Raw genomic sequence first — 16,491 nt, forward strand, 5'->3', positions numbered from 1 at the left:
AGCGTGCAAAATACCACAGCGCTTTCTAAAAAGAAAAGTTTAAGTAAACAGTACAGCCCACAGGTAGATTACAAGCCTCGATTTGAACACAGCTTGTCTAAATTGAGCTCTTGAGCCTGCATGTGCTTGCTTATGAAAACACTTGTGTGTGTGATTGCAGGACTCTGGCCTTGAGAAATGCCAGTCCTTAACCTCAGAGGACCTTTGATGTGTTTATGGTCTCGGAAGCAGTAGCTCTGGAAATCTCATGGAGAGAATTTGAAATGACAAGTATGATACAAGCTAATGCTGAGTATTTTTTTTCAATACCGGGTATACTTTGCTTGTCATAATTACTGTAGCTAATGTTCACGGTCAGATTCTCAAGGCTACTGCCAATAGGTAAAAAATATCCACAAGTGTGGCAACGTTACATTCAGACATCTCTTGCAGAGCTGCAATATTACCGTGGGTCTTCTTTGTCCTGTCCAAGTATTCCTCAGGTAGGCAGGTCATTCTCATGGGATAGGACCATGTGCAGAGGATGTTTCTGGAGATGCGATTGACTGCTGGAGAGGTTGTTATACGAAGGTGAAAGGCTTTTTATCTGCTATACTAAGACAAGCAAAAGAGTGCCTTGGAGCCAAACTTGTCTTTTTCTTCAAGTAAAAACTATTTTGAACACAACGTAGCCTTTATCTGAGTAAGACTGAACTAGAAGTGGAGGAACTGCCCCTTATCTAAATACTCATTGCTGTTTCTGAGTTCTGGTAGAGTTCTGTGCTGGTGGATGTCAGTGGTATATTCCCAGTAAAAAAAAGCCATTGCAACAAGTGCTATGAGGACAATTCATTGTGCTAGGAGCCTCTTGTCGTATAAGCACGTTCTTTGACCAGATAGTCTCTATCTCTTCATCCATTCACCACTACATTGTTTTTGTAGGCATGGGCATTCTTCTAAGATTTATATGTTTTTAGCAACATTTATCTACCTGTTGGATGGTACTATTTTTCTTGATGTTTTTGATTAAAGCTTTAAATATGCTTCACAGGCTGTTAAAAGTCAAGGGCAAACTTCCATTCTCTTCCCCACCTCACCCCCTTCCCCCCCCAAAAAAAAGAGGATATCATTACATCTGCATACAACTCTAGTGTCTGTTTCTATAATATACTTCAACAACAGCTGGGTCTATGAAAGGATAAAGATCTCCAGCAAATATGAGTCAATTATGAAAAAAGATTCCCCAGAGGCATGGCAGTTCTTGCTATATCTGTTTCATCTCCGACTGCTTAATTGTCCAAGCTGTGAGATTGATTAAATCCTTTTTTGGCTTTCACCTACAGGAAACTAAAAAGAATTAAAAACATGTTATTGGACTTCTATATTATCAAAACAATTCTTTGGCTATCTATTGCATCTGTTTTCTATTACAGAAATGTTATGACATACAGACATGCTTAAGATTTGTCTTGGGTGTTTTTGTGGTTGGTTTTACCAAACCTAAATTCATGCTGCCACTGAAAGGAAGGTCCCACCCACCTATGTCCCAGTCCTTCTCCAACCATGTCTTCCTGTCTCCTCTTTGGTGCTAGTACTAGTGAGTACAGAGGTATGATCAACGGGATTTCAGACCAGATTCAGCTACAAAAATAAGCCAGGAAAAACCTCCAGCCAACCAAAGAGGAAAAAAAAAAAAAAAGACGCAGCCATCTACGTGTCTTCTAATGCTAACGTAGAAGGCAGCGCACAGTGGGAAGGTGCACATAGGGCAGCTGCTTTCAGCAGCAGCGTGGATTCAGATCATTAAAACCAATTGTAAACCTGTAACCTTAACAACTCATGAGGTCTGTGAAGTATCATGTTGGACAGAAGAGAATTGAAGGACAATGTTTGAAATTCAGGAACCATGAATTCATGGTGCTCATGCTTTCAAAGTCAGAGCAACACAGTCATTCTGAAAAATGCGCCATCTCATGGGAGATGTGTTTCTGCGTCATGATTGAATGATCAGCTAGGGATAGGTAAAGAAAGCATGTTTTGACTGATCCACAATGTGGTTCATACGGACAGTTTACTAAAGCTGTACTTCTTTTTCTTCTCCTGTTGATATCAGACTTTGTTGCTTTCTCGCACTGAAAGAGAGCACAGGCCAATGCCCTTTGAAGTTTCAAATACCACTTTAAAATAAGTTAATTTCTAAATGACACTATTATGCTAGATGTTATGAAGAGAGAATTAGGTGCTCCCTGCAAAGTTTTAGGTTAGGTTATGTAGCTGTGTTGTATGTTCTCATACTAGGAATAGAAATCACATCATATCTTTATACAGGATCATATTTGCAATTATACAACTGTAAAATTACATCTTCCAAACAAAATAGATATTCTAAACTTAGAGCATGGTTTTGACAGAATCCAAAATACCAAATTATTGAAGAAATGGTGTAAAGACTCTTAGCTGTAATTTTAGCCTTTCCTAGCGTATTTGAATTCCACTCGCCTATTAGAAAGTTGGTGAAACAAATAACATACAAAACAATGTAGGCTTAATGTTTGTAGAGTGGAATGTTTAGAAAGCAACTGTATCTCTAAGGTGTTTTTTTGGTCCAAATTTGCCTACCTTTTTATGTTTAAGCTGAAAGGAATTACATAACTAGATAAATTTTACTCCTGACAGCTCTGAAGTCTGGTGGGAGGATCTCAAGCTGTACTTCTACGCTGAGAGATAGGGACTAAAATTACTGTAATTCATGTTTAAATATTCCCAATTCTGAGCTTCTTTGGGTTCACTAGAATAATCTTCACAACCTGGATACCTTAAAACAGCCTTCTTGGCCTTCCTGGTAGGTACAATGCTGCTCCAAGTCTTCTTGGAACAAACCTGATGGACAGACTCCTCCTTATCTTTTCATGATCTTTCTCTGCATCAGAACTTGCCACTGGCTTCCTGGTAGGGAGGGATTTATTTTTATTAAGGGGCTATTTAATTCCTCTTTAACTTCTTAAACTAGCTGCAGGGAAGGTGAGACCCGTAGATTGCTGAAGAATCTTATATTTGATTAAGACTCTTTTTTTTCATTTGTTTTGAGGATGAGAATATGAGATGGTTATGGTGGTTTTGTTCCACTTAGTTAAGAGAAATCTTCCTCCTTTCCATGTTGCTTACATTTGCACAAATTCATACATTTTTTTTTAGAAAAAAGGATAGCTGAAAGTTGTTACACTAAATTTTTACTATATGATTAACGTAATAGAAAACTTCCCTGGAAAATCTGTTGAAATTTTCTTAGCTCATGCTAAGAAAAAATATAATCACTGCATACATAAATCCTGGATACTTTCATATTTTTGCATGTGGAAAACATTATTAGAGTGTTACAGCTGATCATACTGAGATTTTCAGAGAACAGCAGGATTCACCCAACATTTTGTCGCCAACGAAGAGCTGATCATTCTGCAAAGCCTGAACTGGAAATGAGAGAATTACACTTTGCATTTCTCCAATCTCAATGTGACCAACTTGTCATCGTATCTACAAGACAGTGCATGCTGTGTACAGTTTTGGTGCAAGTTACCATTATCCTAAGGATAACCTGTGCCAATGTGTCATTTTGATAATTATACTTCTGGAATAAGTGTAGTAAGAGGAGAATGGGCAATGACACAGCCCTTACCCTCTGTTGGCTGCATGAGTCTCACGAAAGGACTTGAACTTTACTTAAGTGGCATCTGTGATCTTCCAACTAATCTACCATGGTGCAAATCCATCATCTGCTGGTTTGTGATCCACAATTAAAGGGCTGCTTAAACATAGTCAGGGAAGGAGATGAAGCTGGGGGACACAGCTGGATGGGAAAAATTAAGGACCTGACTGATGTTTTTCAGCATCTGGAGAGTATGTGTTGGAAAGACATATTGATTATTCACTACTGCTTATGGTAGGGGAACCCTGCACACCAAAACCACTTTAAAATGAAGGGCTTTTTGCCTGAAAAAGAGCACAATATCTGTCCCACATGTCTCTGTGCTGCTGGCAGTAAGCTAGAGCACTGAAATGATGCCATGATACTCCTACTAGCCAAATGCGAGTGACCAAAAAAAAGTAGAGAGCACCAGTATATGAAAAGAGCTGTACTATTTTGCATTGTGTAGTAAATGTAAGAGATTTAAATGTGCACAAGCAGAAAAAGTGGTTGATGGTGACTTTTCTACCTATACTTATCTGTCCTTTTCTGATCACATCTTGATTGTATTCTTTCTTATTCTCACTGCTTTCTTTCCTCCTTTTCTTAGGCAAAGCTTGGAGATGAAATTCTTGACTACAGGGATTTGGCTGCTCTTCCTAAAAATAAAGCCATCTATAACATTGACCGCCCAGATATGATCTCCTATTCTCCATATATCAGTTACTCTTCAGATGACAGGCATAGTTACGGGGAGGTACTGAAACATGGGTATTTTTTTACTATGAAATTGAGATTTTGTGTGCATCATTAAACATATTGCTGAGCACTCTTAACTATGTACATAATTTAAAACTATAACTTTTATAACTTGAATTGATTGAATCATGTCATCCATTCATTCACAAGACATTTTAGCCTTCCAAAAAATCAAGTGAGATATTCATTTCACTTTTTAGTTTTTGGAAATTATAGAATTAATTTCTGCGATCATTTTTTTTTTCTAAACAGATGACATGCAATTAAAATATGAGTTTCTGTGAGAGGGGTTCTACATGCATGTGGTGGGAAACAGGAGCCATTGCTAATTATAATGCAAAAATCAGAAGCGAAGCCAAATGTCTTTCATGATTTTTTTTATTTTTTTTCAAGTGTACCATGTTATTTTGGTAACACAACAATGGTATCACTTTCCTATGTACAAATTTCTTTCAACTATCCCTTACTAAAGTTCATCCTCATGTCACTCATGCATTTCAAATTACTCATATGCAGAGCTAGTATTATGCAGTTTGTGCTAATGAAATCTAATTTACATGACCTTTTTAATACTAATTCTGTTTGGGTTTTTTTTGTGAAACATGTTTGTATATAACTCCTGTCACGCAAGTTAGCTTTTCTTCCCTAAACATATCTACCTTTTGCTTGAATTTCTGATTCCTTTTATAGTTTTAGACACTTTTTACATATCAATCCTCTTAAATATACTAGGTATATTATCAAGGTATTAATTTATGTGGTCTAGAGTGGAAGTCTGCATTGTTCTCTATAGGTGCAAGGTAGAAAAAATAATAGCCATACTGTTTCTAATAGCCCCAGTCCAGCTGTCACACCTTTTACACGTAATCTACTACTAAAGTCTCAGTACTACTCTCAGGTGAAGTGTGGCACATATGTTAGATCTTGCAGACTCTCTTTCAAGCCCTCTCTGTACAATGCTGAACAACAGTAGGTATATTATAATGTATACTAAAAGAATTAAGATTCTATCTGGTAAGGAGCTTAAATGGTATTTAGGTTTCTGAATTCACAAAACTGAAAGCTGCTTGCTAGCCCTGAGGTTATGGAGTATAGACATTTCCTATCTACATCAAAATTTGTAGGTGCTGGTAATAGTAGTGGCCCTCCTTGGCTGCCCATCTACATCTAGACTTGGCAGAGTTCCATAGACTATAAACAACCTTCTGCACAGCTCCTGTGAGGACTCACTCATTGCACCCACCCTGAGGTGATGGTTATAAAACCATCGCACCCAGCATTAATTTGTGCTGCTGCTGGAGGGAGTTTCCCCCCTGCCTGCCCTCAGCGTCTCCTCTTCCTCTGGAAACCTCAGCCTCACACTTTTCAGGAGTGGGAGAGAAGATAGTTGCAGTTGAGCTCTAAAAAAATCCACGACTAACCAAAGAGAAAAAGCAAACAAACAAAAAACCAGCAAAAAGGGTATAGCTGCTGTCACCTGCTTTCAGTGAGTAGCTCAGCGGTTATCCTGTGACAGGATGGGTTTATTGGGACAACTGGAGTCAGTGCCTTTTTCAGAAAATACGTGCCTTAACAGAAGACAAAAGGGACCACATAATGAAAGAGCGCCTTTTCCTTTAGGGCCAGAGGAGACACCTTGGTTCACCTGGGAGAAGCAGCCCAGAACCTGCCTAGAAAGCATCTGTTTATTCACTTGCTTCCAAAAACCTACATAGGCCCAGGAATGGGTGTCTTCTGGTGCTGGCATGTGGATATATTTAAGCAAGCTTTAAGCTAATTCTGTTACCTAACAATTCTGATTAAGATGCCAGCCTTGACATGGACCAGCAAGTTTTCTTCTTTTGTGGATGGGTGTGTTTTAAAGCACACACTGATTTTCATGCCACATCTGCTTTTGCCTCAGTGTTTGTGCCACCAGCTTAATTCTTTCTCAGGTAGGTCTGTGCTGATGTAGGCCTTTGTGTCAGCAAGACCTCAATAATATCTTTTTAAAAAGAAAAAGACAAGAGGACTAATGGCAGTGGCTCGCAATCCAACATGTGCATTTTCATGGTGCTCCAAATATTTATATCCTTGATATTGCCAGGAAAAAAAAAAGCTGTCTTCCATATTTCAGCATCCTGGCTGCTATCTGCAGCTCCAACAGTTCCAGTAGATTTGCTCAATTAACCAAACTTAGTGTTTAATTTTGAAAGGAAAATGAGTGAACAGCAAATTGTCAAATTACATGATGTTTAATTAAAAATTAAATAGTACAGATATTTTTCTTTCCCTATAAACAGCCAGCTTTGAGCAGCAAAGTTCTAGTCCAGATTTTGGAGGTGCTTCAATGCAGCTTTAACAAGGGCTTGTGTCTTGTTTCAGGCAGTTGCTTTAAATGGAGGTTTCTCTACCAGCAGCACTTTCTGCAATACAGGACTGACCTCACCAGGCTTCAGATTTTTATAGTGAAGAAATCAACAAAAGCTTTATATGAAGTTTTTTTTTTATATATCTTATTCCTTATTATTCACAAATGAATAAAGAAAAATTGCCCTAACTTAATTGACAGGTGTTTTTCCTAACTGTATCACGTGTTACACATGCGTATTGATATTTTAAGAGTAATTCTTCTCACAAGTAACATCATGCATGAATTTGTATCACTAATCTGTTGTGTGTTGCTGTTTCAGTCACCTCAGTTGCTCTCTCCAACACCTACTGAGGTAATCCCCAGTGCCTTTGTTCTCTTCTGACCCATTTTGTGATGCATAAACCTGGTCATATTGATAACCAGCAGCGTCTGAAATGTGGGGTTTGCCTCCTGCCTCTACAGTGCATGGTGGTTTATAATTTAGGTTTTTCACAGTGTTACTTGTGTTGAATATGTGCTCTGCTTCTGGATTGTCATCTGTATGCATCTATCTCCACTGTCATCCATGTTTCTGCTTTCCGAAATAAAGGTTGTATGGTGATCACTTCTTCAAGCTCTACAAAATAAATTACATTTGGAAATACTAACATGATTTATGTTTACATTTAAAGCTGCCAGCGTGACTTGACTTGAATTAATGCTTGGTGTAGCTTTCTCTTCTTTTTTATTTTTATTTTTTTATTCCATAATTAGTTAAACTTACACGGTTTGTGCACAGATTTTGTTAAAGCTGAACTTCTAGGCCTCTGTATTTTGATGTGCATTAATGATCAAAGCCAGTCATTATTTCAAGAAACATCACACTGGAGCAGTGATATCATTTTACATATTTTCCAAATAGTAACTCAATTACATATCACAGGCCTGGCTAATTTCCCCATTATCTCCATGTATTGCAAAATTTTGGTACTAGTGACTAGTGAAGCTAACCAATAGAGATATAATTTAATTTCTGGTTTAAAAAAAAACCATGGTTTATTTAGTATTGGATTTCATGAACTTAATTGACTATTCCTTACAGAGACACCAAGTGCACAAAAGGTAAGGTCTGAAAGAATCAATGTAAAATCTTGGTGTTTTGGAAGATTATAATCATTACCTTTAAATTAGCTACCAGTTATCAAACTGTCAGTACTATTAAATTCTGAAAGGGACACTGGTATGGAGGTTAGTGCTGCCATGATTTGTCTTTCGTGAATATGCCCATGTTATCCAGCTTTGCCATGCTTGCTGTCTTTCTCTGAAGAGTCTATGATCAGGTGCTCAGGCATCATCATCTGCAAACTTATCAGGGATTGTTGCAGGGATTTTTGTTGGAGTAAAATTCCAAGATATCATACAATTGGATACATCGTAGACCATTAGCTGACACTCATATGATACTTAAATATAATCGCAAGACATTCTAGAGATGTTGCTGTGCTGCTTGTAACTCTCTTTGCAAGAGTTAGCGTGGGTGTTATATCATGTAGCTACTTTAAGAGGAAAACTTATCAAACTGGGCATAGGGGAGTTGATGGAAGAATGCCTACAGAATGCTGGATGCTTTGGAAGGTATCAGTTGTTCTCCATTTTTTGTATAATTTCTTCTGAAATTGATGTTAAAGCAATAATGCTACTAACCACTGTACAGAACTGATTATCCATTTCTGAAAATGCTTTCAGTGAGTCTGGGGTGAAGTTAACTCAAGACAATTCTTGCTTGTCTTAAAAGAAACAAGAAATTTGGATTTGCTTTTATGGCTAGTTTACAAAAAGTCATTTCCACATCTAATTCACTTGTAAGGCTTTTACTGTTATGAAGGCATTACGTGCAAATTGCAATTGTAATTTAAGTAGCTATAGAGAGTGAGAAGTTTGGAATGGGTGGATGCAGTTTTAAGTGGTTGAAGCCAAGGATTTAGTGGGAAATGGGTTGTATGACTTGCTTTGCACAATGCTGCAGTAATAATGCTAATGCTGTATAGGAGTGTTTAGATCACTTACCTAACTAGTGAATCACCGTGTTGTAATATGTTACACTAGGCAATTTATACAGTAGACACAGTCTTTTCTGTGATGTGATGAAGCCAACAAATGCAGATTTCTGTGTTCCTTGTAACCATTATGCATCCATTCGTATAGGTACAAAGTGACCATAGTACTGTCATGCTAACCTGATCGCATCTTCCAGCCATCTGTGTATGTTCAGTGAATTACTCTGTCCTGAAACAATAATTCTACAGTCTTATGTTCTTTTCAAATGATATTTTGTTTTAGATTCGTGTATGTGCTGACTTTCCTGGGAACATGATTGTTCTCTGATACTTGGCAGAGCTCTATCGGTCACACTGCAGTGGAGGTGCTTACAGCTGAAAGCCACCTCATTTTATTGGGATTGCATGGAGCATCGCGACAATATCAGCTTCCATCTACATGGCACATCAAAAAAGGCATATTTTGCTTGTTTCAGAAGTTATTTCTCTTCCCTAATGGTACGTGTTTCCTTTCTTCCTCTCAGGGTGACCAGGATGACAGATCTTTCAAGCAGTACAGGACATCAAGTCCTAGCTCTGCTGGCTCACTGGGCTATGGTCGCTACACTCCAACTTCCCATTCTCCTCAGCACTACAGCAGACCAGGTAATTGAAAAGCAGCCTTATGTATTCTCTAGATTTTTCCACTACTTTGTCTTATGTTGTAAGTAGGGTAGACTTTCTTAGGTAGGAGTTTAAGGTGGAGTAGCAGTTCATTGCTGTGATTTATTTACTGTGAGTGGAGCATCCCATGGAGAGAAGGGAAACAAGTGCTTCAGGAATGAACATCTAAGAAAACTAAAACAGGCATCTAGAAAGATTGATTTTATGTGTGTGTAAAAAGATGATGGAACAGTTTAAAGGACTTAATCCTGGTCCCATCCTGCCTGAACCTACAAGTTCAATCCACAGCTCTTTCACGGTGTGGCATGGTAGCCATGAATGCACACAAAGCCAAGAGGGTGATTGAGTGGCTTCTTATCCCTTCTTCTACTGCAAGGTTATGGTCTCTGTCTCCTCTCCACAGTGCAAGAGCTGGAGGAGTGACTAGTGGTTCTAATGGCTAGATTTTGAAGGCCAAGTTGCTTGGGTTGAGAAGCTTACAGCAATGTTTATTGCTGCTTTGTGCTGTAGTAGTAGCTGTGTTGGTGCTCTTGTCGCACAGAGAGGAGGGACCACCTCCTTTTGATTTTTGCATGGGGGTCCCTTACAAAAGCCTGTTAAAATCTGGGTACTGTACAGAATTTTGTCCTTGGAAACAATCAACTACATTGCTCAAAATTCATTCTTTTTTTTCTTCACTCCATCATTTGGGTGAAAAACACAGAGAATTTATATTAGTTTCTTGGTGTTTTTTAATTTCAATGGGGATATATTATAATTTTAAACTAGTTTGGAAAATTAGGAGTTTTTAATCTTCTCAGTGGAAATAAAAATCTGATGGGTCACAGGAACAGTTTTTTCATCGACTGAATATATATATTACATAAAGTCTTTGACAAAGTGGAAATGAGATTGAGTATCAAAGATCTATTAAACAGAGGAAAGGTTAGTCTTTGCTGAAGGTCTGGCAGTTGTGTTATGCGTAAGCTTAGCTGCACACTGTTAAAGCAAGAAAGAAAGATGAAAGAAATTTGAAATTATTTCTAAGGTTTTACAGCTACATTGAAAATTAAGAAGATAATAGCCACTTTTAATAATTGCCATTATGCCTCCAAAATATATTATTAGGACATTATTACAGCAAAGGAAACAAAGATTACTTTTGAGAATGCTTTTCAAAGTACTTAATCACATGTCTAACTTTCAGAGCTCAAATAACTTCAGGATGTTTCTTCACATGCTTAACTTAGCCATGCACTTGAGTGCCCAGGTGTGTTGTGAACTAAATCCTACCAGTGTGCACTGACGGCAGTGAGAACTGGGCCCAGGCGTAGCACAGTTCTCAGCAGAGACAAAGCTCTCCCCATTTCATTTCATTAGATCCATTATGAGCATATATCATTCCCTCTTGCATCTTTTGAATATGCAGATTTTCCCCTGAGTGCAGCTCTGCTTTTTGTGCTGCCTTTTCTGGAATATTTTCTGATGCGTTACCTTATCAACATTTTACATGATACTTCATCTGCGGAAAGTCCATGCCCCTTGGCCAACTGCATAGTATGGTCACTGTGATGTTTTTAGCAATAACCAGAGAAAGATTAAGTCTTAAATATAAACTATGTGTTTTCTAAGCATCAAGAGGAAAATGTTCCTGAAAAAAAAGGATGGCATTGTAATTCATGGCTTTCAGTAAGTGAACTAAATAGTTTATTTTCACTTACTCTCTGTTGCCCCCAGCTGGTACTCAGAGTCTTGGTACCAGTAGCTGCATCTCCCTGCCCCAACACCCAAGCCTTACATCTACATTCAGACATCATTACATCCCTTTCTTCAAAGGTAAGGTCCAGGAATGCAAAACCGTGCTGTGATATTGTAGATTTATTCAGATGTGTTTCACTTTTATGTCTGTGCAAGCATGGCTTCCACTTGGATAAAATTTGTCTTAATTTTGTGCAAGTGCTTTCTTGATGTACTGTGTAAGTTTTAAGAACTGAGTGGGTATGGGTTGGTTTATTTTTGCTTTTTTTCAGTGAGTGTTAAGTGTTTTTCAAAAGGGTGGAGGGAAGGGATTAGATTTTCTAATGAAAATGGGGGACGGAAATAATTTAAAGGTCTATTCGTTCTAAAGTATGGTGTTTACCCTATTTTGATGACACTAAATACTGCAACAAGCTTATACATTGGATCCAATACTGTATGATCAGTTGTTCAACCTAACCAACTTTTAGACAGTCTTTAGATTATTTGTAGCATTACCAAAAATTATGCCAGATAAGGTGGTTAAATCAATATAGCTGTGCTGATTAGCTAATAATCTGTGCTGTATATTGTAAAACAGAGTAATTTAATCTATTCTCCTTGGTGTTTTGTGCGGTGGATATTAACTTTTGATGATCTCTGTGTTGCAAATGTGAGACAGTAAAAAGAAATGCCAAGAACTTTTGAGGCAGAGGCTATTTTTTTAACTAGTTAGTTAAACGTCAGAAAGAGAAGAAATTTAGCTACCGCATGTTTTCCCCTGACCAGACATTTTCAGTGTATGTTCCTTGACTCTCATGTACTGTTTGATTTTATAAAGCAAAACTGTTCTTCTTGCCATCCTAACTATTGCAGAAAAGGCAGTGAACCTCTGCAGGAACCAGACTTATGAGCAGGTCTGACGTGCAAACTCAAATGAATAGCAGGCACTCATTGCCTTTGGAAAAATAACAAATGCATCTTCATTGGGCCATGATGCACCCAGAAACAGCTCAATCTAAAGTCAGTTGAATTTCACTGATATAAACAGTAACAGAATCAGGCTCAAGTCTCCTAAATGCGATCCCCAAGAGAAAATTTTGGAGGACACGCTTTTCTTGGGATGCTGGCACGCCTCCTGGTATTCCCTGAGGCACTGCTCAGACAGCTTTTTGATCTGTCCTCTAAATGTGTGCAGTAGCATCCAAACTGATATACAGAGTAAGAGAAACCTCTTCAGTGTGCCGCAGCGCACAATTTCACTGTAGGGAGGAATCCTATTCAAAAACCCACCTGCACCTGCTTAACAGCACCCCTGTTAACATGAGTTTCTGTTCAGTGCTACCTGCTGTTGCTCAGAGCAGCAGCAATTATTTTGTGTTGCTTTTTGGAGGAAAAAATCCACAAGTGGCAGCTCCTTGTGCCCAAACAGTTATTTTTAGTGTGATCAAAATTATAATATTTTGTAATTCTGCAGCACTTTTTTTTATCAAGGAGCTAAAATATTTTGCAAGCTATTGCTTACAGTGCCTTGCAGTGCTTGTGTGAGGCAGGCGAGCCCCTATAATTTTCCTATATAGGTAATCTTGAGCCTTGCAGAGGTTGTATAGATAATCTGCTGGTTTATATGGAAGTCTCAGTTCAAAAGGAGTCAAAAGATTTGCCCCCATCCTCTTCAAGTTCTCTGAATTATTTTCTCTGAGCTGCAGACTGTAGTTTTCCTTTACCTTGAAAAGCCTTTTGAGGGCGTTGATGTGCTATTTTATTCTCTTTGAAGTGCTTAGTGTGGGAAGAGTAGGATTGTAGAAATAGTTGCTTTGCAACCAGACAAAAGCTAATGTTGCCACTTGAGTTTTAAGAAAGTGAAATCATGGTCCTTTAGGATTTTTTTTTCATTAAGTCAAAAAATAGTACACTGGTTACTATAATACTAAAAGTAATCTTTTGTAAAACCAGTACTTCACAATCATCACAAAAATACTTCTTTAAACTTCCAGGAGACAGAGATATTACTACCCTGGCTAAATTAAAACAGGCAGAATCTTCCTTTTGACTTCACTGAGTTGCATCATTTGTCTTGAGAATTACCTGGTTCATCATTTTTCCAGCGAAAAAGATGATTACTGAGTTCCTGTTCTTTCTTCAGTATACTGCAGTCTAGCTGCCATGAAATGTAGTAGGATTAACTATTCTTTATCATACAGACAAATTATTTGGTTGTGCTCTTTTAAGGATTGCTGTCTTCAAAATAAATCCTGTGACACCCTCACTTCAAAAAAGCTGCACAGTTCATGCCCTTGTGAATCACAGGGTGTGACATTCCAAGTACCTACACTTGGTGTAACGCTTCCTATTGAGGTGATGGAGTCAGGGAGCGTGCAGGCTGTGCTGAGCCCTACTGAAAAATTTCTTACTTAAAATGTGGTAGATCATATCTTGCTTTTCTAGTTCAGAAGCACAGCTTTCAAAGCCCATTTATATGGCTTTGAAAGCTTGAAAATAGTCATCAGACTTAAAAAAACTGTGTCTAGCTTAATGCGCCATGTGCAGAGATATTAAAAGATCCAGTTTGGTATCTGTTTGTTGTTCAATCCCAAACTTAGACAGCTCTTACTGTAGCTTGTTGTCAAAGTTCCCATCCTCCCAGATAAGATAAAAGCTGACTAGGAAGGAGATATAAACAATATGATACTTTTCCTGAGAATCCCTTGAAAAGGGAGCATGGTCTGAACTCTGATCAGTTGGCTCCACACACACACAAGGTTAAAAGAGCTGCCTACCCTGTCAGCAGCCAAAAGACACAAGGAAGTTTTTGTGGTTGACGCTCAAGTTCAAAGTAAACTTTTCCAGATTCTTTCCAAGTTAAATAAAATCCAGGGAAGAGTTCATGATTCTGGTTTTTCACTGTGCACTGACCAGTAGAGCAGATCACAGCCTGTAACTGCTTGTGGCAGAAGACAAAACCAAAAGTCTGAAAAATCCCTCTGTCTGGTAGTTTCATTTTCTCTGGGACCTTATTTGGAGTTCTTCAATGTATGTCAGGCAAACCTTGAAAGACACAAATTCTTGGCAAAGTTTCATTTTAGAGATTTCTATTACAGGCTATATAAATTACTGGTTGGAGTTCCTACAAATGAGCTTTCTCCGTGGGCCTTCAGTTTGCTTTACTATTTTCGTATGCAAAATGTGAACTACAACTGCTCTTTTTGTGCTTGTCCAAATCAGTGGCAGAGTTATAAATACAATTTAAATGTGCATCAGCTTGTATGAGTGGGCTGCCGGAACCTTTTCTCTCATTTCATCCTTAATCCTTCCCTTTTGAGCAAGTTAGAGGTGATGGCTTTGCAAACTGCTCCACCTGGGTGATCCTTGCATCAAGCAGTTTGTGGATTTGCTCTCTCCTGATACTTGTGCTTGCATCCTGTTTGCTTACAAGTTTATGCCTCTTAATCAATGCTTCCTCTTGATTCCCCACTGACATCCTACCCTGTTCCTTAAGAGTGACTTTCTATGTGTGCGATGCCAGCACCATGGGGTCACTGCTCAATGAAGCAATTATTCATGCAAGTCATATATGTATATGAGTTTTTAATAATATGCTGATTTTAAGTAAACGCAGAATCGATAAACTGTGAAAATCACCTGAAAACTTTCCTTTTTTTTTAATTTTAAAAAATCCAATTGGAACATAACTTTGAGATGAAGATTTTTAAGGTCATTTGAGTTGTAAAGGGTCTTACATAAGTAAAGTCTCTTTGCCTTCCAAGTTGTAGTGGCATTGAGGCTTCTTCCATTTAGTAGGGATGGACAAGCATCTGGGTAGCAAGTAGGAAAGAAAAAGGGAATTAATAAATATGCAGTGAAAACCTGTCACCATTTCTTTCCTTTCAAGAGCAAAGCAGAAATTAAGAAACTGAGTACACCTTCTGGTTCCGTGTCTGAGGACAATTTGACTGCAAGCTGGTGGTGATGCACCACGTTTTTAGTGATGCCATAATTCTTCCCTTACTTTTTGGAAGGACCATAGGCTATCATCACATGCAGTTGTGATTTCAGTTTCTCAGCTGCTCTGACTTTTCCTTCAATGAGAAATCACTGTTATTGTCTATACGGTGGCAATGGCTGAATAGTTTTTGATTTTTATTTTTTTCACCAACTGTGAAAATAGCAGACACAAAATTTTGAACAGATTGGTTCGTGTATCATAATGAGATAAGCAGCGCGCTCTTCTGACATGGTCTGGCCTGCTTCTGCTCCTGTGGAACTCAGTGGCACTACCCAGTTGAATTCAGTGGTGCGTGTCCAGGTTGGCTTTGGTGAGGGACCAATGGCCATGCATCCACTGCTTGTCAACAGAGGCAGAGACCACCTCCATGGGCACGGCCAGGACAGTTATGGTAATCCAGCAATTTTATGGTTATAAAACTTCCTTTCACTGAAGGAAGAACTTATAGATCTGGTGCTTTGAGATGCTGCACTTTTTTTACCCCAAAAAAACTTGCTACAATTTCATCATTACTAGCCATTAAATTTGTTTTCCATCCACACTAAAATAACAACAGCAACTTAACAACTATATTATGTTAGAATAAATGTCATGTTTGGCTTCCAGTTGCTTAACAGTGCTGTAATTTAATTGGATTTTACAAGTCCCAAAAAAGTAGAGCTTTACTTTTTTGTTTGCCGAGCAACACTATAATGCCATAGAGTGTGTTTTGGTGAAATAAGCTAAGAGGAAGTTAAAGGCATCTAGTAAGTATTTGTCAAAACAAGTGGAAAAATGAATATGGATCAATCCTATGGATATCTTGAAATTTGGTGAAGTGACTATGGCATTATAGATCCATGACTTGATAATCCAACCTTGTTTGCATAAATATATAATGCTGTGGCATGTTACCTGTGGGAGAATTTTGCAATTAATAACCAAATTTCAGCATCTGTTTTTGTCACTTATATATGCAGGAACATTTGACTTAAGCAAAACATCTGGGTTTTGACGTAGTCCTGCTTTGAAATATTTTAAATGCTGCTGAATGATTTCATTGCTGGTTTCAGGGGCAGGCTATGAGCCATAGCATTAAACTATTCAGAAACTTTATAGATAGACTATTCAGTCAAGGCTACACAAAACAAATTACAAGATTGTGGATGTTCTTATCCTTTTATTTTCTTCATTAAAGTGTTTTTAAAAGAGAAGCTTTAGTTTCAAAGTGTTGCAGTTTAATCTGATGTTATCTGTCAGATATTCATTACTGATGAGATGCCCAGTACACTGTGATGAAAAATAACAGGTTTTAGAA

At 38.1% G+C, this 16,491-nt stretch overlaps 1 protein-coding gene across 12 annotated transcripts in view; it reads left to right on the forward strand.

Annotated features, from left to right (window-relative positions):
- The window catches only part of ABLIM2 (actin binding LIM protein family member 2), a 140,668-nt gene that overhangs the window by 93,429 nt on the left and 30,748 nt on the right, over positions 1-16,491 (forward strand). For 5 of the 12 annotated variants that reach the window (XM_065836835.2, XM_071808539.1, XM_065836834.2 and 2 more), the window contains 4 exons: positions 4,272-4,418; positions 7,093-7,125; positions 9,334-9,454; positions 11,189-11,287. In XM_065836835.2, coding sequence (XP_065692907.1) covers positions 4,272-4,418; positions 7,093-7,125; positions 9,334-9,454; positions 11,189-11,287 — 400 coding nt within the window. The remainder of the gene's footprint in view (positions 1-4,271; positions 4,419-7,092; positions 7,126-9,333; positions 9,455-11,188; positions 11,288-16,491) is intronic. The other 7 variants (XM_065836838.2, XM_071808542.1, XM_071808541.1 and 4 more) reach the window with 4 other exon arrangements.

Source organism: Patagioenas fasciata, chromosome 4, assembly GCF_037038585.1.
Source record: "Patagioenas fasciata isolate bPatFas1 chromosome 4, bPatFas1.hap1, whole genome shotgun sequence".
NCBI classification, from domain to species: Eukaryota; Metazoa; Chordata; class Aves; order Columbiformes; family Columbidae; genus Patagioenas; species Patagioenas fasciata.